This window comes from Chiloscyllium punctatum, chromosome 48 (genome assembly GCF_047496795.1).
Source record: "Chiloscyllium punctatum isolate Juve2018m chromosome 48, sChiPun1.3, whole genome shotgun sequence".
Lineage (NCBI taxonomy): Eukaryota > Metazoa > Chordata > Chondrichthyes > Orectolobiformes > Hemiscylliidae > Chiloscyllium > Chiloscyllium punctatum.
Window position 1 is genome coordinate 26,884,398 of NC_092786.1, and position 26,486 is coordinate 26,910,883.

Sequence of the window (26,486 nt, forward strand, 5' to 3'; positions counted from 1 at the left end):
AAGAGGGCCAAGAAATGGCAAATGGGGTTTAACTGGGTGGCACGGTGGCACAGTGGTTAGCACTGCTGCCTCACAGCGCCAGAGACCCGGGTTCAATTCCCGCCTCAGGCAACTGTCTGTGTGGAGTTTGCACATTATCCCCATGTTGCGTGGGTTTCCTCCGGGTGCTCCGGTTTCCTCCCACAGTCCAAAAATGTGCAGGTTAGGTGTAATAGCCATGCTAAATTGTCCATAGTGTTAGGTGAAGGGGTAAATGTAGGGGAATGGGTCTGGGTGGGTTGCTGTTCGGAGGGTCGATGTGGACATGTGGGGCTGAAGGGCCTGTTTCCACACTGTAAGTAATCTAATCTAATCTTAATATAGATAAGTGTGGGGTCTTGCATTTTGGGAAGTCAAATCAAGGTAGGAATTTCATGGTGAATGGTAGCGTCTTAAGGAGTGTAATGGAACAGAGGGACCTTGGAGTTCAGGTGCACGGTTTATAGCATACTGGCCTTCATCAGTCAGGGCATTGAGTATAGAAGTTGAGAAGTTATGTTGCAGTAGTGCAAAACGTTGGTGAGGCCACACCAGGAGTATTGTGTTCAGTTTTGGTCATTTTGTGATAGGAAGGATGTTATTAAACTGGAAAGAGTGCAGAAGAAATTTACAAGGATGTTTAAAACTTGACCTACTCTTGGGAAATAAGGCAGGGCAGGTGACTGAGGTGACAGTGGGGGGCCACTTTGGAGCTAATGACCATAATTCTATTATTTTAAAATGGTAATGGAAAAGGATACACCGGACCTAAAAGTCAAAGTTCTAAATTGAAGAACGGCTAATTTTGACGGTATTAGGAAAAAGCTTTCAAAAGCTGATTGGGGGCAGATGTTCGCAGGTAGAGGGACAGCTGGAAAATGGGAAGCCTTCAGAAGTGAGATAACTAGAATCCAGAGACAGTATATTCTTGTCAGGGTGAAAGGGAAGGCTGGTAGGTATAGGGAATGCTGGATACCTGGAGAAATTGAAGTTTTGGTTAAGAAAAAGAAAAAAATCATAAGTCAGGTGTTGACAGGAGAGATTGAGTGAATCCTTAGAGTATAAAGGCAGTAGGAGTATACTTAAGAGGGAAATCAAGAGGGCAAAAATAGGACGTGGGATAGCTTTGGCAAACAGGGTTAAGGAGAATCCAAAGGGTTTTTAGAAATACATTAAGGACAAAAGGGTAACGAGGGAGAGAATAGGGCCCCTCAAAGATCAGCAAGGCGGCCTTTGTGTGGAACCATGGGAGATAGGGGAGATATTAAATGAGTATTTTGCATCAGTGTTTACTGTGGAGAAGGACATGGAAGCTGTAGAACATGGGGAAATAGATGGTGATATCTTGGAAAATGTCCATATTACAGAGGAGGAGACGTTGGATGTCTTGAAACGCATAAATGTGGATAAGTCCCCAGGACCTGATCAGGTGTACCCTAGAACTCTGTGGGAAGCTGAGTCCCTTGCTGAGATAGTTGTATCATCAATAGTCACAGGTGAGGTGCTGCAAGACAGGAGGTTGTCTAACGTGGTACCACTACTTTAAAAAGGTGGTAAGGAAAAAACAGGGAACTGTAGACTGGTGAGCCTGATGTCAGTGATGGGTAAGTTGTTGAGGGGATACATTTACATGTATTTGCAAAGGCAAGGACTGATTAGGGATTGTCAGTGTGACTTTGTGCATGGGAAATCATGTCTCACAAACTTGACTGAGTTTTTTTGAAGAAGTAACAAAGAGGATTGATGAGGGCAGAGTGGTGGACATTATCCTCATGGACTTCAGTAAGACATTTGACAAGGTTCTCCATGGGAGACTGGTTAGCAAGATTAGATCTCATGGAATACAGGGAGAACTGTATTGGGTTGACACGGTGGCTCAGTGGTTAGCACTGTTGCCTCACAGCACCAGGGATCTGGCTTCAATTTCAGCCTCAGTAACTGTGTGGAGTTTGCACATTCTCCCCGTGTCTGTGTGGGTTCACTCTGGGTACTCCGGTTTCCTCCGACAGTCCAAAGATGTGCAGGTCAGGTGAATTGGCCATGCTAAGTTGCCCATAGTGTTAGGTGCTTTGTCAGGGGTAAATATAGGGTAAGGGAATGGGTCTGGGTGGGTTACTCTTTGGAGGGTTGGTGTGGACTTATTAAAACAAAGGGCCTGTTTCCGTATTGTAGGAAATTTAATTTAATTTCAAACTAGTCATTTGGGTACAGAACTGGCTGGAAGGTAGAAGATAGAGGGTGGTGGTGGAGGGTTGCTTTTCAACTGGAGACCTGTGACCAGTGGAGTACCACAAGGATCGGTGCTGGGTCTGCTACTTTTCATCATTTATATAAATGATTTGGATGTGAACGTCGGAGGTATTGTTAATAAGTTTGCAGATGACACCAAAGTTGGAGGTATAGTGACAGCAAAGAGGATTACCTCAGATTACAACGGGATCTTGATCAGATGGGCCAATTGGCTGAGGAGTGGCAGATGGAATTTAATTTAAATAAATGAGAGCTGCTGCATTTTGGAAAAATAAATCTTAGCAGGACTTATACACTTAATGGTAAGGTCCTAGGGAGTGTTGCTGAACAAAGAGACCTTGGAGCACAGGTTCATAGCTCCTTGAAAGTAAAGTCACAGGTAGATAGGATATTGAAGAAGGTCTTTTGGTATGCTTTCCATTATTGGTCAGTGTTGAGTATAGGAGTTGGGAGGTCCTGTAAAGCCTCAATTTGGGAGGCTTTACAGGACGTTCATTAAGTAACTTTTGGAATACAGTGTGCAATAGTTCTGATTCCTCACAACTATCAGAAGAATGCTTTGAAACTTGAAAGGGTTCAGAAAAGATTTACAAGGATGTTGCCAGAGTTGGAGAATTTGAGCTACAGGGAGAGGCTGAACAGGCTTGGGCTGTTTTCCCTGCAGCATCGGAGGCTGAGGGGTGACCTTCTAGAGGTTTACAAAATTATGAGGGGCTTGGATAGGGTAAATAAACAAAGTCTTTTCCCTGAGGTGAGGGAGTCCAGAAGTAGAGGGCATAGGTTTAGGATGAGAAGGAAAAGATATAAAAGGGACTTAAAGGGCAACTTTTTCACACATGTGTGGAATGAGCTGCCAGAGGAAATGGTAGAGGCTGGTACAATTGCAGCATTTAAAAGGCATCTGGAAGGGTATTTGAATAGGAAGGGCTTAGAGGAATATGGGCCAAGTGCTGGCAAGTGGGACTAGATTAGGTTGGATATCTGGTCAGCATGGATGAGTTAGACCGAAGCATCTGTTTCTGTGCTGTACATCCCCATGACTCTATGTTGCCAGGACTCAAGGGTCTGAGTTATAAGGAGAGGTTAGACAAGGTAGGACTTTTTTCTTTAGAATGTAGGAGACCAAGGGGAGATCTTCTAGAAGTGTATAAGATCATGAAAGGCATTGATAGGGTGAATGCACTCAATCTTATTCCCAGAATGGGGAAATCAAGGACTAAAGGGCATCTGTTTAAGGTAAGAATGGAAAGAATAAAAGGGAAGCTGAGGGGTAACTTTTTACAAAGTGGGTGGTATGCATATGGAATAAGTTGCCAGAGGAAGTGATTGAGGTGGGTACATTAACAACATTTGGTTGAGGGATTGAGGGTGATTTAGCAGTTTGGATCAGAAATTGGCTAGCTGAAAGAAGAAAGAAGTCGTTGATGGGAAATGTTCATCTTGGAGTTCATTTATTGGTGGTGTACCGCAAGGATCTGTTTTGAGTCCACTGCTGTTTGTCATTTTTATAATTGACCTGGATGAGGGTGTAGAAGGATGGCTTCGTAAATTTACAGATGACACTAAGGTCGGTGGAATTGTGGATAGTGCCGAAGGATGTTGCATGTTACAGAGGGACGTAGATAAGCTGCAAGCAGCTGGGTGGGTTGCTCTTCGGAGGGTCGGTGTGGACTTATTGGGCTGAAGAGCCTGCTTCCAAATTGTAAGTAATCTAATCTAAAAAAAAGCTAGGTTGAGAGGTGGCAAATGGGGTTTAATGAGAAAAGTGTGAGGTGAAAGAGTACCAGGTGTACATAGTACTGGGCTAATGGTAAGATTCTTGGCAGTGTTGACGAGCAGAGAGAGATCTCAGTGAAGGTCAGCTAGGTGAAAGTGAGGACTGCAAATGCTGGAGATCAGAGTCTAGATTAGAGTAGTGCTGGAAAAGCACAGCAGGTCAGGCAGCATCCGAGAAGCAGGAAAATCGACTTTTCGGGCAAAAGCCCTTTATTCCTGACGGAAGGGCTTTTACCCAAAATGTCGATTTTCCTGCTCCTCAGATGCTGCCTGACCTGCTGTGCTTTTCCAGCAACACTCTAATCTCGAGAGATCTTGGTGTCCATGTGCATAGATCCCTGAAAGTTGCCACCCAGGTTAAGAGGGTTGTTAAGAAGGTATATGGTGTGTTAGCTTTTATTGGTAGAGGGATTGAGTTTTGGAGCCACGAGGTCATACTGCAGCTGTATAAAACTTTGGTGTGACGCACTTGGTGTATCGAGTATAGTTCTGGTCACTGCAGTACAATATAGGAAGGATGTTTTGGAAAGGGTGCAAAAGAGATTTACAAGGATATTGCGTGGTATGGAGGGAAGGTCTTATGAGGAAAGGCTGAGGGGCTTGAGGCTGCATTTATTAGAGAGAAGAAGGTTGAGAGGTGACTTAATTAAGACATATAAGATAATCAGAGGGTTAGACAGGGTGGACAGGGTTTTCCTCAGATGGTGATGGCTAGCACGAGGGTTCATAGCTAGAAACTGAGAGGTGATAGATATAGGACAGTTGTCAGAGGCCGTTTCTTTACTCAGAGTAGTAGGGGCGTGGAATGCACTGCATGCAATGGTAGTGGACTCGCAAACTTTAAGGGCATATAAATGGTCATTGGATAAACCTATGGATGAAAATGGAATAGTGTAGGTTAGATAGGCTTCAGATTAGTTCCACAGGTCGGCGCAACATCAAGGGCAGAAGGGTCTGTACTGCGCTGTAATGTTCTATGTTCTATTTAAAAGGCATTTGGACCAATACATGAATAGGAAAGGTTTAGAAGGATATGGGCCAAGTGCGGGTTAATGTGGCTGGACATTTTGGTCATCACAGACCAGTTTGGGCTGAAGTGCCTGTTTCCGTGCTGTAAGACTGTATGACTCTAGGAATTCAACCCATTGAATCCATAGCAACCCTTCAAAGAGCATCTAACCCAGACCCTTATCCATGTAACCCTGCTAATGACTAATCCAATGTCTTATCCATCTAGCATGCACATCCCTGGATACTACGGGCAATTTAGCATGGCCAACCAACGTAACCTGAAAATATTTGGACTGTGGAAGAAACCCATGCAGACATGAGAATGTGACTTCTCTGCAGGCAGTCGCCGAAGGGTGGAATCGAACCTTGGTCCCTGGTGTTGTAAGACAGCAGTGCTTATCACTGACCCACTGTGCCAGGAGGGCAGAAGGAAAATTGGGCTAGCAACAGTCAGAGGGCACTCTGTAGTTAGGGAAACTGATCATTGCACACAGTTAGGTTAGCTGAGATATCCAGGATGATATAATTCCAGATCATTCTGTGTGCTACATACTGATGACTTTAGAAAAATTAGCTGAATGACTAATTTCAGAGACGGTGCAAGACACAACGCCTTAGACTTCTGGGAGATATAAACCTATTCTGAAGGAGATGGGACCCAAGAGGCAGAACTGGTTGCACCTCAATTGACCGGGGACCTATGCTCTGGTAGGGTGATCTGTCAAATGCTAACTTGGCAGAGGTATGGGAACCAGGAGAGTACAAAATACTAAAGTGTTAATGAGTTGGACCGAAGAGGGAATGCAGTAAGGTCGACGTTGAGTTTACTGAGGATGTATGTGAATGCAGGAAGTGGTAAATGAGTTGATGAGCTGCAGGTGCAAATAGCCATGTGGAAAATGATGTGGCAATAGGAGAGGCTTAGCTGAAAAAAAATATGACTGGGGATTAAATATTCCTGGATTCGAGTTGCTCAAGAAAGAGAAGAAAGAACAGGAGAGGAATGACGTAATTATTAAAGAGAATATCAGTTTGGAGAGAGCAAATCCCGAGAAACTCCCTCAAGGACAGAATCGATTTGGTTCGAGCAAACAAACTGTGGAGGCAACTTTGCATCAGCTTGTTGTATTAAACAGATCATCAGCTCGTGGGGAAAGTATATTGAACAAATTTGCAAAGAAATTGTCAGTGCAAAAGCTATAGCGACTTTAATGAAAGACTTCAATTATCCTAATATGGACTGGACTAGTAAAGTGCACAAAGCCCAGAGAGGGGGAAATATTTCTGAATATGTTCAGCGAGATTTTCTAGTTGAGTATATTTCTGCTGTAATGAGGAAGGAGATTTGGTCCTTGAGAGTGAGATGGAAAAAATAGATCAGGTTTCAATTCAAGGATTTTTGGCATACTGTGATCATTCCGTCATATGGTTTAAATTATGGAAAAGAACAAGGCACAATGTGCAGTCAGGATTAACTGGGGAAAGACCAATTTAAAAGGCTGAGAACAGATCTGGCTCAGGGAAGTTAGAACAAAGATTGGTGGCAAACTATAATTGAACAGCAGAGGAGATGTTCAAATACAGTCATGGTACATTCTCATGAGTCGAAGGCCAGCTAACAAAGAGTTCTCAAGAGAAGTTAAAAATCACACAACACCGGGTTATAGTCCAACAGGTTTAATTGGAAGCACACTAGCTTTCGCTCTCCAGTCCAACACTGGCATCTCCATATTGAGAGTAGACAGTAAGATCAAGCAGAAGGAGGGTGTGTCTGACAGATGTCAGGTTGATTATGCAAGTGAGAAGCAATCTAAATGCGTGAATTTCAAAGAGGAAGTGAAACAAAAAGAGCAGCAAAGAAGTCAAAAAGATTGCCAGCTAGTACATAAGGAAATCCAAAGGTCTGTTACTAGCATGTAAAGAATAAGAGGGTGACAAAAAAAGGAATAGGGCCAAGTTGGAACAAAAAAAAAGGCACATGTGGTGATAGGGATGGTTAATGAAGTTAATAGAGTTGATGCACTGGACCTCTAAGAGGAGCTTGATAAAGTGCAATCTAACACAGATTGAAGAAAGTACAGTTGAGGTAACACAAAACATAGACAACAGGGGCAGGAGTAGGTCATTCAGCCCTTCGAGCCTGCACCACCATTCATTATAATCATCAGTATGATCAGTATCCCATTCCCACTTTCTCTCCATACCCCTTGATCCCTTTCGCTCCTGGGGCCATGTCCAGCTCACTCTTGAATATATCTAACAAACTGGCCCCTACAGGCTCCTGTGGGAGAGAGTTTCACTCTCTGAATGAAGAAATTCTTTCTCATCTCAGTCCTGAATGGCTTACCCTTAGTTGAGTATTGCACTGAAAGAAAGGCCCAGGATATGACAGAGGACACAGGCTGGTGGGAATGGTGGGTGGGTGTCAAATAAAATTTAATGCAGAGAAATATAAAGTGATTTAATTTGGTCAGAAAAATGAATTATAGAATCCCTACAGTGTGGAAACAGGCCACTTGACCTAACAAGTCCACACAAACCCTCTGAAGAGTAACCCACCCAGACCCATTCCCCCACTCGATTAATCTACTTTCACCCCTGACTAATGCACCTACACATCCCTGAACACAGTGGGCAATATACCATGGCCAATTCACCTAACCTGCACATCTTTGGATTGTGGGAGGAAACCCACATAGACACTGGGAGGATGTGCAAACCTCACAGAGACAGTTGCACAAGACTGGAATCGAACCCAGGTCCCTGGCCCTGTAAGGTAGCAGAGCTAATGACTGTGCTGCCCTGAAGAAAGGGAATATACAAGAAAAGGTAAAATTCCAAAGAGCAGAGCAGAGAGACCATAAATCACTGAAGCTGACAGAGCAAGTTAAAAAAATACTTCAGATTTTTCAGAATTCTGGTCTTTATAAATGTTGTCAGAGAATGAAAACAGAGAAGTTACAGTGAGCTTTTTTAAAATGCTAGTTAAGTTGCAACCGGAGCTCAGTTTCATTACTCTTTAAGAAGAGTGTGAAGGAATTAGACAGGATTCAGAAAAGATTCACAATAGTTCTGGGGTTGAGGGATTTCAGTTGTGTCGATATATTGGAGAACCTAAGGACGTCGCCATAGAAAAGTGAAGTGTGGGAGGAGATTTGATCCAGTGTCAAAATCCATGAGGGGTTTGGACAAGTAGATGGCTTTACCTAGTTAAGAGTTTCCAATTTGTTGTGATCCTGGGTGAGGAGGGAGTAACCAGCTTGCTTTCTTCATTCACTCAACCTACCCCCCTACCAGTTGATCACAACAAGGTCAACTTAAAGCATCACTTCCTTCGTTGATACCTACCCCAGTCCCTTGGGTTGGTGATGTCATTCCCTATGGTGATGTAATTTCTTTTTCTTAGGGGGTAGTAGATTGTGTCCGTAGGAAATGATGTCACCACAAGAAATGACATCACCAGCCCAAGGAAACCCAAACCTATAAATAGAAAGCAGGAAACACCAGAGGCTCACTGAAGATATTGCCTAGTATGGTAGCTAGCAAACCTACATCCAGAGAGCTTGTGTATGAGAGTGGATCTGTAGGTGTCTGTGTGTGTGTGTGTGTGTGTGTGTGTGTGTGTGTGTAGTGCAGTGGGGTCACCTGTAGTGTGACATGAACCCAAGGTCCCTATTAAAGCCATCCCCATGTGTAACTAACTTGGCTATCAGCATCTGCTCAGCCATTTTGCGTTGTTGTCTGTCCCAAAGTCCACCTTGGAGGATGGTAACCCGAAAGTCCGATGTCAAATGTCCAGGACGGCTGAAGTGTTCTCTCACTGGGAGGGAACACTCCTGTCTGTTCATTGTTTTGCGGTGTCCATTCATCCGTTGCTGTAGCCTCTACTCAATCTCACCAGGTGCAGCAGGGGGGCACACAGGGTGGTGTTGGACAGGATTGGTGTTGTATGGCGGCCAGGGGGCAGGTTGGTTGGGGTTGGGGCTGGGCAGGGGGCAGGGTTGCTTGAGGCTGGAGGGCAGGGGGTGCAGTGTAGGATGGGATTGGGGCGGGCGGGGGGAGTTGGTGTCGGACGGGGTTGAGGACAGGCGGGGGGGGGTCAGTGTTGGACGGGGTTGGGGGTCATGCGGGGGAACGGTGTTGAATGGTTTTGTGGGGGCCGGGTGAGGGGATCGGTGTTGGACAGGGTTGGGGGCTGGGCAGGAGGGTATTGTTGGATGGTGTTGGGGGGGACAGGTGGTGGGGGAAAGGTGTTGGACAGGGTTGGGGGTCGGGTGATGGTGTGCTGTTGGACTGGGGGGCAGATGAGGAGCGCATGGGAGTGGGGGTGGGGTGGGGACGGACTTCGGCAGGGACCCGCGTGCAGTGTGCTGCTGCCTGATTTCCTGAACGGTATGTGGACTTAACAGAAAACTCCAAGCCCCAGGGGAAAGGCATTGAATCAATTAACGGAATAATCAGTTATCCAAACGAAATAGTGCCCACCCATCTTGTTCGGATTATCGAGGTTCTTCTGTAAATCAGTCTTAACATTGGGGAACAGACAGCCTCACACAGGGCACCTCACACCTTCAGTGCATTATCTGGGCCAACATGACACCCATTGTTAAAGTTCACTTGAGAATGTAGCTTTGAAAAAGTACTGGGATTTACATATGAAAGAACTGAAACCAACATGCCCATTCTAAAAGATGAGAGACTTAACAAACAATCCAGGTCTTTTTAATATATAATTTTAGTTCCATCATCCTGTAAACCTTTGCTATACTCCACCACACCTGATGAAGGAGCAGCACTCCGAAAGCTAGTGCTTCCAAATAAACCAGTGGACTATAGCCTGGTGTTTTGTGATTTTTAACTTTGTACACCCCAGTCCAACACTGGCATTTTCAAATTATAATTTATGATTTTACTTTGACCACCTGTGCAAAGGAAACCCTCTTAAATTGTGTTTCTCGTGTTAATTGTCTAGCGACCAGGAGCAGGTGCTGCCCTCAGACTGATGCAGGATCCAAGTTTTCCTGCTTTCATGTACATTTTGCCGTGTGGTGAGCAAAGCTCATTCTGCCCTTCTCAAGAACTCGAGCGAACTGTCATTTTCTGGGATGAAGAAGGAAAAGACAGGTATGGTTCTGCCACCTCAGTGCAACTTTTCAGATAGCAGTTGCTGATCTGCTTCAATAGAGGCTCAACTTTCACCCACAGGGATTTCCTCTCCTCCTGTTGCTGGAGCCTAGCTCTTAATTGTCTTGGAAAGGTGCAATGTTTCTCCTCGTGCTCTCTGTTTATGCTGCTTGGATACTAGGTGCAAGTTTCTTGCAGCTTTTATGGATGAGGATTCTGTAGGTAAAATGAGCAATCTGACAGCATTACCTTGGGTTCGAAGATCATTCAAGGAACATCGCGGAGGTAGCCAATAGCATGATTACAGCTATTCACTGTAGCCAAGAACGCGAGTCCCAAAGACTGTGTTGCTTACCCAGTACTAGGTCAGTGCTGAAGTGCATGTTTGATTGGGAGGGGCAAGAATTGTTTATCATGCTCCACGTGTCCCACCAACATAATTAGAATGAGGGAAGAGGTTCTGTTGAAAGAGCATGAACAGGTATGGGCTAAATTTAAAAAAACAGAATCACAAAGATTCTGGATTACTCCCTGACCTATGAGCACATTGGCATAAGGTGAATAAGATCAGAGAGTGGAAGAAGTGAGTTTCAATTCATTCAGCACTGGACAAAGAGGAAGCTGTTCTGTTGGGACAGGGGTGCACTTAAATTGTGCTGGGACCTGTGTCCTGCCAAATTGGATTAGCTGGGTTTTAGATAAGACTTTAAATTAAATAGTAGAAACGTAAATTCAAGTGAGAGGAAACTTAGAAAGTTAAAGGGGTAAGACAAGGTAATATAGAGGAACCTCAATTATCTGGCATCCGATTTTCCGAATTTCAGATTATCCAGCAAGATCGCGAGGTCCCAATCCTTGGCTAAACTGTGATATCTGGCTTTCTATTATCCAACAAAATACTCCCCACCCGTGTTGTTCGGATAATCGAGATTCCTCTGTAATCCACGCTAGTGATGTGGGTAATGGTAACCAGAGAGTAAAACTTACGTTATATATGTCTTTATTAACTATGTAGTGTAGTGAGTATAGAGGAAAGAATGATCAAAGAGAATGGTGTCAGCTGCCCTGGAATTAAGCTGAGTGTATAAGAAGGGTTTAGAGTGATATGGACCAAATGCTGGCAAATGGGACTAGATTAATTTAGGATATCTAGTTGGTATGGATGAGTTGGTCCAGATGAGTTGTAATTTAGGTCCGTTTCTGTGCTATACATCTCCATGACTCTCTGACTATCAGTTGACAGCCATGGTGTGCACTGCAGCAGAGGGAACCAGACAAGAAAGAACACTGTGTGAGAATAAAGGTATAACTAAAAATAGGATTAGAAGAAGAAGAAGAAAATTAAAGCCTATTTATTTGAATGCACACAGCTTTTGTAACTAGGTGGATATTTGTTTAAAAATTGTTCGTGGGATCTGAGTGTCTCTGGCTATTTATTGCCCAACCCTAAATGCTCTGAAGAAAGTGATGATGAGCTATTTTGTTGAAACACTGCCATCCTTGGGATTGAAGAACACCTCCAATGCTGTTTGGAAGGAAGTACAGGATCTTTACCCAACAGCAGAAGAAACAGTGATACAGGAACTGATGGCACAAACAAAAATTAATGGGTATAATCTGATAACTGTTAGATGTGGTTTCAAAACAACCAAGACTGGAGGCTAAATGCTCGTGTATATTTAAAAACAAAATACTACAGAAGCTGCAGATTGTTCTCTGAAGAAGAGTCATATTGGACTCACCTTGCCACATCTCTCCACATGACTGCCAGGCTTACTGAGTTTCTTCAGCAATTGCTGTTTTTATTACATGTCAGAAGGATATGTGAAAAGGAAAAGAAGGGAAGGTTTTCTGTTGTTAAAGGATAAAATCAATAAAATATTGAGAAATGATGTTGGCTGATGTCCCTAGATTCCCTGATAGGTCAAAATTTCACTTGGAACAAGCACAGCCCTCTCGGATAGAGAATTCTACTGATTCACCACCTTTTGAGGGGAGTAATTTCACCTGATCTCATCCCAAATGAATGGCCCCTTCTTGTTCTCCCTGTATTCCAGATTGCCTGAAAAAGCAGAAACAACCTTTGTTCTGGATTAGTGGTGCTGGAAGAGCACAGCGGTTCAGGCAGCATCTGAGGAGCAGGAAAATCGACGTTTCGGGCAAAAGCTGCCTGAACTGCTGTGTTCTTCCAGTACCACTAATCCAGAATCTGGTTTCCAGCATCTGCAGTCATTGTTTTTACCTAGAAGCAACCTTTGTGTCTGCTCTCTCAAGCCCATTCAGAATCTTGCATGTCTATATAAAATTACCTCTGATTCTTCTAAACACCAAAGAACATAGACCTAAATGACACAGCCTCTTATGACAGACAATCCCAGGGACCAATATAGTAATAACTTTATCAAATTTTGTTTCTTCACTACATATAGGAATTACAGTGTGGTAAATATAGACAAAGGACTGATTGAAGTGGATCACATCAGCTGCCCTGGAATTCGGCTGAGCTGTCAGTTAAAGCTACAGAGTGCATTGTGGACAGCAACAGTGGTGAGTAACGTGTCTTGGGCTCAAAGTCAGCGTCGTATACTACAACTAAGGCACAGGCAGAAATATTCCTGTTTCCTCATACCACATAAAGTTAGATATCATAGTAACATTTGCATTTCTCCATCTGCAATGTTTTTGTTATTTCAGTTTGCTACAGCATAAGAATTAGGAGCAGGAGCAAATGATCTGGCCATTCATGCCACTTCACCGTTCAATAAGATCATGGCTGATGGCCCACCTCCCTGCCAGGTTCCCTTTGAGTTCAACTTCAACAATCTCTGCCTTGAACGTTTTCAGTCACTCAAGTTCCACAGTCCTCTGGAGTGAACGTATTGTAAAGATTCAGTACCCTTTGAGTGAAGAAATTCTCCCTGCCTCAAGCCTAAAGCTATTAGCCCCTTAAATTCAGAATCTGTGTCCCTCCAGTTCAAGAGACTCAGCATCTAACTGGTAAACCACCCTTAAAATCTTAGATATTTCAATAAGATCACTTGTCATTCTTCTAAACTCCAGAGTATATTGGTCCATTCATTCAATCCTTCCTCATAGGGCACAATTCACATCCCAGGAATCAATCTAATGAATCTTCATTGTGTGGTTTAAAGGAAAGTATGTTCATTCTGAGATAAGAAGACCAAAACTGTCCACAGTACTTGCATCAAAAACGAGTAGAGTGGCATTATGACTTCCTTACTATTTTCTCCAGCCCCATTGCAATGGAGGCGAACATTTTATTTACTTTCCTAATTGCTTGTCTGTGCGTGTTGACTTAGGGTTTTGTGCATAAGAATGCCCAAACCTTTCTAAATATAACATCTTTTGAAAATATTCTGTTTTTCTATTCTTCCTACAAAGGTGACTAACCTCAGATTTTCCTATATTATATTACATCTTACCAACTCGCATCGTCTATCTATATCCCTTTACAGATGCTTTAGCCTGGGTTTCACATGAGCCACGAAGACTTCACAAATCTTGCAAAATGGGTCCAGAAATCCCAGCATTTCTAATTGATCCCATTGTTAATAGTCGTAAAAAGACAGCAGGCATTCCTCACACAGAAGGGAACTCAATTCTGTGTAGCTTGAGACTTTAACCCACAATGTGAGAGTTACATTCTTAGCAGTTGTAAATGTGTCTTGAAATGCCATTGTTCTTCAGATTAGGTCCGTAGAACTGTCAAGTTGTAATGTTATTTCCAACCTCAGCCCAGACTGCCTGAGCCAGTGAGTGTTGAAAAATATCTATTCTAGCAATTACAATAATTGTTGACTTAAATCTAAATGTTATCACTGTAGCATAATTACTACTTGATTGTTTTTCATAACCTATTGTTATCATATTGTGCATTATGAGTTCACAGTTTGACAACTTAAGAGGTTATTGAAACATTAACTTCTTTGTGGGATTATAAATGCATTTTTTTATATGTAAGGTGATTTAAATGTATTTAATTTGTGTGAGTGAGATGTTTCTTAATATACTGAAATCTCATAGATATTTTAGGCAGGGCTATGAATGAAGTGCTGATTTAGAGTAGTTTTTGTTAGTGTGGACTTGATAGCGGAAGGCCGTCTTCTGTAATGTCTGATACTGTACTCTGCTTTTGGCCTAACTCCTATTTAACTTTCTGTTTACTTCTGGTAGGATCAGAAAATTCAGGTTTACAGCCTTAAAGGAATGTGTCCCTTAAACATGCCTCTCCGAGTACTGGATGTTCCTGCAGTTGTGACGTGTTTCCTGCTAGTATCACGTGGAAACCAGGTAACAGCGAGGAAACATTAGGCCCGTATATCTGCCCTGATTAATCTCAGCCACAACAAATTTCTCTAATTTTTCATTTTCTAGAAACACATCGTCTGCTTAATGGTTGTTTCAATGAGCTGTCCTGAAATCCTTTGATCTGTAAATAATAGTTCAATGTTTCTTTATCTTCACTTCTTAATTGTTGATTCTATTGTTTTAAAAATCTTTGTGAACCTTGAAAATTTCAGTAAGATCCCTATAAAGTATATTTTCCAAAGGGAAGCTTTGGCCCACCATTCTGTGCTGACCACGATGCCATTCTAAGCTAATCCCATCTCCCTGCATGTGGTCAGTATCCCTCTGTTTCCTACTTGTTCATGAGTCTGTCTTAATGTCTCGTAAATGTTGCTGTCGTACCTGCTTCCACCATCTCTCGAGAAAGTGCACTCCAGGCATTTCCCACCCTCGTACATCATCTTCAAACTTATTCCTTCTAAACTTAAATCTATGTCCCATAGTATTTGACATTTCCACCCTGGGAAAAAGACTCTGACTATCTACCCTATCCATGCCTCTCATAATTTTATATACTTCTATCAGGCTGCAATGCTCAAGTGAAAGCAATCCAAGTTTGTCCAACCTCCCCTTATAGATAATACACTCCAATCCAAACAACATCCTGGTAAAACGTTTTTTGCACCTCTCTAAAGCCACCATTTCCTTCCTATAATGTGCAGATCATATAAACTGCATTCAGTAGTCTAAATGTGCCTGACTAAAGTCTTGTACAGCTGCAACCTGACTTGCCAACTTTGACAGGAGAAAGTAAGGACCGCAGATGCTGGAGATCAGAGTCAAAAAGTGTGGCACTGGAAAAACACAGCAGGTCAGACACCATCTGAGGAGCAGAAGAGTCGACGGTTCGAGCATAAGCTCTTCATCAGGAATGAGGGAGGGGCCCAAGGGGGCTAAGAGATAAATGGGAGGGATGGGACTGGGGGGAAGGTAGGTGGGAATGTGATAGGTAAATGAAGGTGGAGGGTGATGGTGATAGGTTGGAGTGGATAGGTGGGAAGGCATTTGGACAGGTAGAACATTCAAGAGAGTGGTGTCGAGTTGGAGGGTTGGATCTGGAATAAGGTTGGGGGGAGATGAAGAAACTGGTGAAATCAACATTGATCCCATGTGGTTGGAGGGTCCCAAGGTGGAAGTTGAAGTGTTCTTCCTCAAAGCTTCACGTAGCTAGGATTTGTGTGCAAAGGACTTGAATCCCAATTTTATTTGCAATTTACCAACTCACCATGGATTCCATGTGACTTAATCTTCTGGACAGCCTTACCATGAGGGACCTTGTCAAATGCTTTAGTAAAGTTCATCCCCAAGTAGAAAACATTCACTGCCCTACCCTCAATCATTTTTGTCACTTCCTCAAAAAACTCAATCAAGTTTGTGACACAAGACCTACCTTGCATAAAGCCATGCTGACTGTCCCTAATAATTCCATTCTCCTCCAAATGCGAAAAAATCCTATCCCTAAGAATTTTCTCCAGTGATTTCCCTACCACTGATGTAAAGCTCATCTGCCTATAATTTCTTGGATTATCCCTGCTTGTGGCCTTAAACAAACAAACAATATTGGCTATACTCTGGTCTTCTGGGACCTTGCTTATGGCTAAAAAGGATACAAAGATCTCAGTAAAGGCCTCAGCACTTGCGTCCCCTGCCTCATGCAGTATCTTGAGGTAGATGCCATCAGGCCTTGGGGACTTACCTACCTTAATATTTTTCAAGAATCCCTTTCTGAAAAGTAATCTTATGCTTTCTATGATAAATTAACTGGATTGCTGCAGAAGTAATGACTTGATCATACATTTTGGATTGTGCTGAGAAGACCCTGTATCAGGATGAAGTTACTCAATGCCAATATCCGCTTCTTCTACTTTCCCAGGATTCACAGGTAAGACTCTTCCAATTACCCCATTGTTTCAGTCTTTCTGCCCCACTAAACCTCTTTCTTCTTAATTGAACACCATTTATCCTTCCTTATCCAGTGTTTCATGACACACATCTCCAACTCTTCTGATATTCCATGTCACTTCAACAGTTTCCAGGCCCTAACTGCTTCCTCTTCACTATAGCTGTTCAATGTTTCAGTCCTACTGGGTCACCCTTCCTCATCTCTTCTTCCAGTGCACTGATGACTACCTCTTCTTTTACCCTGAACTGGAAAATTTCTCTGTGTTTCTAATTTACACCCATCCCTCACCTTCACCTGGCTCATCACTACCTTTTCCATTCTTTGCTTTCTCTGTCTAAATATCTGGTGCCAGGCTGACTGTACTTCCTCACATCCTTCTTCCTATAAAGAGTCCATTCCATTTTCCCTGTTTCTCAGTCTCTGTTGCATATGTTCTGATGATGCTACCTTCCACATGAGTGTTCTGGCATGGCTTCTTTCACTTGTCAACATGGATTCCCCCAGTTGGCAGATTGGCATGGCCCTTCAAAGTGTCTGATTCATTTCATGCATCTCACCCCTTTCCCTCCCTCCCGAGAACCATGATAGGGTTACCTTTGTTTGCATATTGTTTCCTACCAACAGATATTCCATATTCAGCGGATCATCCTCTGCTATTTCCACAAGCTGTCTGTGTTATAAAGTGGAGGTTGACCTCCCCGTTGAGAAATAAAACTGAAACACCCAAAGAGGAGCACCTTGCCCTATAATCTGTAAAAAGTGTGTGAAAAGTGGAGTAACCTGCTTTCAACAACTACTTCACTGGACAGGGAATTCTATAAATTTACAGCCCTTTGGGTGAAGAAGTTTCTTCTCAATTCAGTCCTAAATCTGCTGCCCCTAATTTTGAGGCTGTGCCCTCTTGTCCCTCTTGCCTTAGCTTCACATTCTCTCTACTTCAATCTTCTCTATACCCTTCGTACTTTTATATGTTTCTATAAGATCCTCCCTCATTCTTCTAAATTCCAGTGAATATAATCCCAGTCTTCTCAGTCTCTCCTCATAAGCCAACCCCCTCAACCTCGGAATCAACCTAGTGAACTTCTGCAGCCCCTCAAGTGCCAGTAAGGAGACCAAAATTGCACACACTACTCCAGGTGTGGCCTCACCAGCACCCTATACAGCTACAACATAACCTCTCTGCTTTTAAACTCAATCCTTTAGCAATGAAGGTCAAAATTCCATTTGCCTTCCTAATTACCTGTTGTGCCTGCAGACCAACCTTCTGTGATTCATGTACAAGGACACCCAGGTCCCTCTGCATAGCATGCTGCAACTTTTTACCATTCAAATAATAGTCCTTTTTACTGTTACTCCTACCAAAGTGGATGACTTGACATTTATTAACATTGTATTCCATCTGCCAGACTTTTGCCCAGTCACTTAAAGTTCCTCTGCAAAGTTTCCCAGTCCTCTGCACACTTTGCTCTGCCACTCATCTCAGTGTCACCCACAAACTTGGACACGCTACATGTGGACCCCAACTCCAAGTCATCTATGTAAATTGTGAGTAATTATGGGCCTGATGCTGATCCCTAAGGCACGGTGGCACAGTGGTTAGCACTGCTGCCTCACAGCGCCTGAGACCCGGGTTCAATTCCCGCCTCAGGCGACTGACTGTGTGGAGTTTGCACGTTCTCCCCGTGTCTGCGTGGGTTTCCTCCGGGTGCTCCGGTTTCCTCCCACAGTCCAAAGATGTGCAGGCCAGGTGAATTGGCCATGCTAAATTGCCCATAGTGTTAGGTAAGGGGTAAATGTAGATGTAGGGGTATGGGTGGGTTACGCTTCGGCGGGGCGGTGTGGACTTGTTGGGCTGAAGGGCCTGTTTCCACACTGTAAGTAATCTAATCTAATCTAATCTAACCACTAGATATTGGTTACCACCCAGAATAACATTTATTTATCCCCACTCTTTGCTTCACGTTAGTCAACCAATCGTCTATCCATGCTAATACTTTATACGTAACACCATGTATCTTTATCTTCCCCATTCAGAAAGTTAGGAGGTATGGGATACAGGGAAATTTGGCTGTCTGGATACAGAATTGGCTGGCCGAAAGAAGACAGCGAGTGGTAGTGGATGGAAAGTATTCCACCTGGAGGTCGGTGACCAGTGGTGACCCACAGGGATCTGTTCTTGGACCTCTGCTCTTTGTAGTTTTTATAAATGAATTAGATGAAGAAGCGAAAGGGTGGGTTAGTAAGTTTGTTGATGACACAAAGGTCGTTGGTGTTGTAGACAGTGTCGAGTGGCTTTGCAGGCTACAACAAGACATTAACAAGATGCAGAGCTGGGCTGCGAAGTGACAAATGGAGTTCAACTTGGATAAATGCGAATTGATTTATTTTGGAAGGAGGAATTTGAATGCTGAATACAAGGTTAAAGACAGGATTCTTGGCAGCGTGGAGGAACAGCAGTATCGTGTGGTCCATGTACATAGATCCCTCAAAGTTGCCACTCAAGTTGATAGGGTTGTTAAAAGGCATTTGGTGTTTTAGCTTTCATTAACAGGGGGTTGAGTTTAAGAGCCGCGAGGTTTTGCTGCAGCTCTATAAAACCCTGGTTAGGCCATATTTGTGTCCATTCTGGTCTCCTCATTATAGGAAGGATGTAGATTCTTTACACAGAGAGTGGTGTACTACCACCAGCGGTGGTAGTAGACTCAGAGGCATTAGGGACATTTAAGTGACTGCTAGACAAGCACATGGATGGCAGTAAGTTGAGGGGTGTGTAGGTTAGGTTGACCTCAGATTAAGATAAATGCTTGGCACAACATCGTGGGCCAAAGGGCCTGTACTGTGCTGTACTGTTCTATGTTCTATGTTCTATGTTATGCAGCAGCCTCTTATGCTGCACCTTGTCAAAGGCCTTTTGGAAATCTAGGTATACCACATCCACTGGGTCCCTATTGTCCACCTTGCTCCTAATGTCTTCATAGAATTCCAAAAGAGCAGTTAAGCATCACCTTCTCATCATGAACCATGCTGCATCTGCCCAATGGGACAATTTCTATCTAGATGTCGTGCTGTTTCTTCTTTGATAATAGACTCAAACATTTTCCCCACTACAGAGGTTAAGCTAACCAGTCTATAATTCCCCATCTTTTGTCTACGTCCTTTTTTAAACAGTAGAGTCACATTTGCTGTTTTCCAATCTGTTGGAACTGCTGGCACAGTGGTTAGCACTGCTGCCTCACAGCGCCAGAGACCCGGGTACAATTCCTGCCTCAGGTGACTCTCTGTGTCTGCGTGGGTTTCCTCCGGGTGCTCCGGTTTCCTCCCACAATCCAAAAATGTGCAGGTTAGGTGAATTGGCGAGGCTAAATTTCCCGTAGTGTTAGGTAAAAGGGTAAATGTAGTGGAATGGGTCTGGGTGGTTTGCGCTTCAGCGGGTTGGTGTGGACTTGTTGGGCTGAAGGGCCTGTTCCCACACTGTAAGTAATCTAATCTAATAATTAGTTGCTCCAGAGTCCAGTGAATTTTGGAAAATTACCACATGTGCACTTGCTATTTCTCCCGCCATCTCTTTTAGTACCCTGGGATGTATTCCATCAGGGCCAGGAGACTTGTCTATTCTTAACTCCATTTACCTGCCCAGCACTACCTCTTCTGTAATAATTGTTTTCATGTCTTCACTGACCTCTGTCTCTTTGTCAATTCCAAGGGGAAGACTGAATACAAAATACCTATTCAATGCCTTGACCATTTCATCATATCCTAAACTAAATGCTCCTTCTCATCCTCTAAAGGACCAATGTTTACTTTAGTTACTCTTATCTCATGTTCTATCTTACACTCCTATAACAAAAAATGATGGGTGGCGTGGGTCTGGGTGGGATGTTCTTTGGAAGTTCAGTGAAACTCGATCGGATGAATGGCCTCTTATTTTCACTGTAGGGATTCTATGAATCATTCACTCTGTTTCTCTGTAGATGTTGCTTGACCTGCTGAGTCTTTTTCATTTCGTTTTGTTCTTATTACAGCCAAGCTTAACCTCTGTTGTTTTGTGGCTGTAGCGGCCAATCTGGGGACACAACATGCCACAAACTATCAGCTAACCAGATATTGATTATTGTCAAAGTTCTCCTACCCAAAAAGAAACTGCCTTGAATAAAAGTTTGGAGGAGGATGTGGGGGTTAATTCACAGGAGGAAATGTCACCTGACTGTTTGAGGCCTAGCACATGGCCTGGCTGTCTTTCCAGCCCCTCAACTTCTCTATTTCATGGGGCCGTCTGCATGGTCTGCCTCTGTTGAAGCCCTTGAGTGGCCAACTAATGTCTGCTTAAACACCTCATTCTGCTCCTGCAGCTGTTTTACCTTTGACCGGGTAGCCCCACGTTAGGTGAGAATCCAGCAGCCTTCACTGTGAAGATTAATTGCAGGCGGGAGGAGAAGTGAAATATCCTTTGTGGGATTTTGGGTGCAACAAACACAGACCCCTCAAGGTAATGCCCCCACTCCCCCATTTTACCCTACCCCCTATTCCTACAAATCTTCTCAAAACTCACTCCTAAAGTCATATCGCTGAACCCCCTGCACCAGGGCCTGCTAGGTAGCAGGCTGATACTTAGATTTACTTGAAACTAGCATCCCTGACCTCCAGGTTTTGACCATGCATTGGCTGTTGCTTGGACTTTGTGCAGCTGTGATTATCTGACAGCTTTCTAAGACCGGGCTTCCTCTAAGTGATGTGGGCAGAGTCTTAGTCTGTTAGCACCCTATGAAGAATAATTAGCTCTAGTTCAGGCAGAATCAGCCGGAACTTATCTCCAATCGATTCTTTGGATGGTATGTAGAAGGTCACATCATAGGATAAAACCTGATATCGTCCACATTCAACTGGTTGGACTGCATTTTGCAGACTGTGTCCAAAATACTTAAGAGATGGAGTAGGAAAAGGGAACTTGAGGGAGAGGCACAATAAATCTGAGATGGCGGAGACCAGAACCAGGAATTCCAAGAGTTACTTTTAATTTTCTTTCTTATTTAAATGATGTATCTATTGTACATTAAAACTTTCATCAACTGTAACATTTCCATTAAAAAGATAAATCTAAGTGGAAAAACCAGTTTAAAAAGTGTCAACATTCGCTTAAGGTATCGGTTATACCAGTGGAAGGCACATTGATATGAGTTTACAGTGTTAAAGTCTTTTTAGACCATAAGACATAGGAGCATAAATCAGGCCATTCGGCCCATCGGATCTGCTTCGCCATTCAATCATGACTCTTAAGTTTCTCAACCCAGTTCTCTTGCCTTCTCCCGGTAACCTTAGATCCCCTTAACAATCAAGAACTTATCTATCTCTATCGGAAATATACTCAATGATGTGGCCTCCACAGCTTTCCGTGGCAATGAATTCCAAAGATTCACCACTCTCTGGCTGAAGAAGTTTCTCCTCATCTCCATTCTAAGGGTCTTCCCTTTACTCCAAGACTGTGCCCTTGGGTCTAGTCTCTCCTGCTAATAGAAACATCTTCCCACAATCCACTCTATCCAGGCCTTGCACTGTTCTGTAAGTGTTAATTAGATCCCCCCTCATCCTCTACACTCCATCGAGTGTAGACCCAGAATCCTCAAACATTCTTCATTTGTTAAACCTTTCATTCCTGGAATCATTCTTGTGAACCTCCTCTGGGGTTGCTCCAGAGCCAGTATACCCTTTGTGAGATACGGGACCCAGAATTGCTCTCAAGATTCTAAATGTGGTCCGACTGGAGCCTTAAAGTCTCAGAATACATCCTTGCTTTTATATACTAGTCCTCTCAAAATAAATGCTACTGTTGTATTTGCCTTTCTAACTACCAACTCAACCTGCAAGTTAACCTTGAGAGATTCCTGGACTAGGACACTCAAGTACTTTTGCACATCAGATTTCTGAATTTTCTCCCCATTTAGAAAATAATCTATGCTCTATTCTTCCTACTAAGGTTCATGATATCACACTTTCCCCACATATTCCATCTGCCACCTCTTTGCACACTCTCCTAACCTGTCTACCTTCTGCAGCCTCCCCACCTTCTCAATACTACCTATCCCTCCACCTATCTTTATATCATCTGTAAACTTAGCCAAAATGCCCATAGTTCCATCGAGATGATTAATGTTGAAAGTGAAAAGTTGTGGTCACAACAGTGGAACACCGCTAGTCACCAGCTGCCATCCTGAAAAGGAACTTTCTAGCCACACTCTCTGCCTACTGCCAGGCAGCCAATGCTAGTACCTTGCGTCTAACACCATGGGCTCTTAGTCAACAGCACCTTGTGTAGCATCTTGTCAAAGGATTTCTGAAAGTCCAGGTAGATAACACATTGGCTTTCATTTGTTTAACCTGTTTGTTACCGCCTCAAAGTATTAGGTGAAATTTGTCAGGCAAGACCTCCCTTGATGAAACCATGCTGATTTGGCCCTATTTTACTATGTACTTCCAAGTATTCAGAAATTTCATCCTTCACAATCTATTCCAAAATCTTATCAACAACTGAGGTCAGGCTGATCAGCCTGTAATTTTCAGTCTTTTGCCTCACTCCCTTCTTAAACAGAGGGGTTGTATTTGTGATTTTCCCAGACCTCTGGGACCCTCTCTTCCTGCAAGATCACCACTAAAGCCTCCATTATCTCTTCAGCTATCTCTATCAGAACTATGGGGTGTAGTCCATCTGGTCCAGGAGATTTATCCAACTTCAGCCCTTTCAGTTTTTCTAACACATTCTGCCAACCCTCTAGTCCTCGATTCCCCGTGACCACCAGTGCCACTGTACTCACCTCTTTCTCCAGCATCATTTTCCAGTGGCCCAATGTCCACATTTGCATCTCTTCTGCCCTTCATATATAGAGTCATAGAGATGTACAGCAGGGGAAGCAGACTCTTCGGTCCAACCTGTTCACACCGAGCAGATATCTCAACCCAATCTAGTCCCACCTGCCAGCACCCGGCCCATATCCCTCCAAACCCTTCCTATTCACATACACATCCAAATGCCTCTTAAATGTTGCAATTGTACCAGCCTCCGCCACATTCTCTGGCAGCTCATTCCATACACGTACCACCCTCTGCGTGAAAAAGTTGCCCCTAGGTCTCTTTTATATCTTTCCCCTCTCACCCTAAACCTATGCCCTCTAGTTCTGGACTCCCTGACCCCAGGGAAAAGACTTTGTCTATTTATCCTATCCATGCCCCTCATAATTTTGTAAACCTCTATAAGGTCACCCCTCAGCCTCTGACGCTCCAGGGAAAACAGCCCCAGCCTGTTCAGCCTCTCTCTGTAGCTCAGATCCTCCAACCCTGGCAATGTCCTTGTAAATCTTTTCTGAACCCTTTCAAGTTTCATAACATCTTTCCGATAGGAAGGAGACCAGAATTGCACACAATATTCCAACAGTGGCCTGACCTCAAAAGAAACTCTTGCAATCTTATGGAGTCCTACAGCATGGTGACAGGTCCTTTGGCCTAAACTGGTCCATGCCAACCAAAATTTCCATCCACGCTAACCCCATTTCCCTGCTTTTGGCCCGTATCCTTCTAAACCTTTGCTATCCATGTATTTGTACAAACGCCTTTTAAATTTTGTTAATGTACCTTCCTCTGTGAGCTCATTCCATATGTGTACCACCCTCTCTGTAAAAAAAAAAAGTTGCCCCTCTGGTTCCCTTTTGTTCTTTCTCCTTTAACTGGTACGCTCTAATCCTCAATTCCCAACCCTGGGAAAAAGACTGAGTGCATTCACCCTATCCATGCCTCTCATGATCTTATACACTTCTATAAGATCCCCCTCACTCTCCGCTTGAAACACAATTGTCCTAGCTTGTCCAACCTCTCCCTATAACTCCCTTGAGTGCTGGCAACATCCTTGTAAATTTCTTCTGCACTCTTTCCACTTTAATAACATCCTTCCTATAACGAGGTGACCAGAACAGAACACAGTACTCCACGTGTGGCCTCACCAATATTCTGTACAATTATAACATAACTTCTGAACTTCTATACTCAATGCCCTGACTGATGAAGGCCAATATGCCAAAAACCACCTTCACTGCCTACATGTGACTCCACTCTTCCTTCATATCACTAGCTAGCTCACCCTCATATTCAATCTTCTCCCTCCTTATTTCTTTTTTAGTTATCCTCTGTTGATCTTTGTATACTTTCTAATCCCCTGGCTTCCCACTGTTCTTCATTGCATTATATGTTTTCTTATTTGCTTTTATGCTGGCCCTGATGTCTCTTGTCAGCCATGGTTGCCTCATCCTCCCTTTAGTATGCTTCCTTTTCTAAGCGATGAAATTTTGTGGTGTACCCACAGAAACCCCTGCCATTGCTGTTCTACTGTCTTTCCTGCTAGGTTCCTCTCCAAGTCCATTCTCCCCAGCTCTTCCCCATTCCTCTGTAGTTGCCTTTATTCAACTATAATACAATTACATCTGATTCCAGCGTCTCCCTCTCAAATTGCAGAGTAAATTCTGTCATATTAAGGAAGGATAGCCAGTTGATAGGGCAAATTTGCAGTCAGTGTGATGGGTTGAAGTGTATCTATTGCAATGCAAGAAGTGTCAGGAATAAAAATGACGAACTTAGAGCATGGAACTATGTTGTGGCCATAACAGAGACTTGGATATTACAGGGGCAGGAGGGGTAGTTGGATGTTCCGGGGTTTCGATGTTTCAAAAGAAATAAAGACAGAGGTAAAAGAGGTGGGAAAATGCCATTTGTACTCAGGGATTGTATAACAGCTGCAAAAAGGGAAGTTGTCGAGGAGGGTTTGACAACTGAGTCACTATGGGTGGAACTCAGAAACCGGAAAGGAGCAGTCACTTTATTGGAAGTTTTTTATAGACCCGCCAATAGCAACAGAGACACAGAGAAGCAGATTGGGAGGCAGATTTTGAAAAGGTTCAGAAATAACATGGTTGTCATGGGTGACTTCAACTTCCTTAATATTGATTGGACTCTCCTGAGTACAAATAGTTTGGATGTAGCAGATTTTGTCAGATATGTCCAGGAAGGATTCCTGACTCAATATGTACGTAGGCCGACTAGAGGGCAGGCTATATTGGATTCGGTGCTTGGCAACGAACCAGGTCAGGTGTCAGATCTCTCAGCGGGAGAACATTTCAGCGATAGTGATCACAACTCCGTCCTCTACTATAGTCGTGGAGTGGGATAAGGACAGACAGTATGGGAAAATGTTTAATTGGGACGGAGGGAATTACAATGCTATTAGGCAGGATCTGTGGAGCATAAATTGGGAACAGATATTTTCAGGGAAATGCAAGCTAGAAATGTGGAGGTTGCTGATGGTGCTGGATAGGTTTGTCCCACTGAGGCAAGGAAGGGATGGTAAGGTGAAGGTAGCTTGGATGAAAAGAGATGTGGAATATCTACTCAAGAAGAAGAAGGAAGCAAGCATCAGACAGGGTGACAAAGTAGCCAGGAAGGATCTGAAGAATGACTTAGAGCTAGAAGGGGGTGTGAAAAAGCTTCGGCGGACAGGATTAAGGAAAACCCCAAAGTCTTCTACACTTATGAGGAACAAGAGGATAGCCAGAGAGAGGGTAGGGCCAATCAGGGATAGTGGAGGGAACTTGTGCCTGGAGTCAGAGGAGGTAGGGGAGGTCTTCAATGAATTTTTTGCTTCAGTATTCACTATTGAGAGGGACCTTATCATTTCTAAGGACAGCATGAAACAGGCTGATATGCTTGAACAGGTTGATGTTAAGAAGGAGGATGTGCTGGAAACTTTGAAAAACATGAGAATAGATAAGTGCCCTGGGCCAGACATGATATACCTAAGATTACTACGGGAAGCAAGAGAACAGATTGCTGTGCCTTTGGTGATGATCTTTGCGTTCTCACTGTCCACTGGAGTAGTACCAGATGATTATGAGGGTGGTAAATGTTATTTTCTTGTTCAAGAAAGGGAATAGGGATAACCCTGAGAATTACAGACCAGTCAGTCTTGCATCAGTGGTGGACAAATTATTGGAAAGGATTCAAA

At 43.5% G+C, this 26,486-nt stretch overlaps 1 protein-coding gene across 1 annotated transcript in view; it reads left to right on the top strand.

Annotated features, from left to right (window-relative positions):
• The window catches only part of lrrk1 (leucine-rich repeat kinase 1), a 258,601-nt gene that overhangs the window by 201,527 nt on the left and 30,588 nt on the right, over window positions 1-26,486 (top strand). Inside the window, exons 29-31 of the mRNA XM_072564899.1 lie at window positions 10,028-10,179; window positions 12,609-12,726; window positions 14,374-14,490. Of these exons, the coding sequence (XP_072421000.1) occupies window positions 10,028-10,179; window positions 12,609-12,726; window positions 14,374-14,490 (387 nt within the window). The remainder of the gene's footprint in view (window positions 1-10,027; window positions 10,180-12,608; window positions 12,727-14,373; window positions 14,491-26,486) is intronic.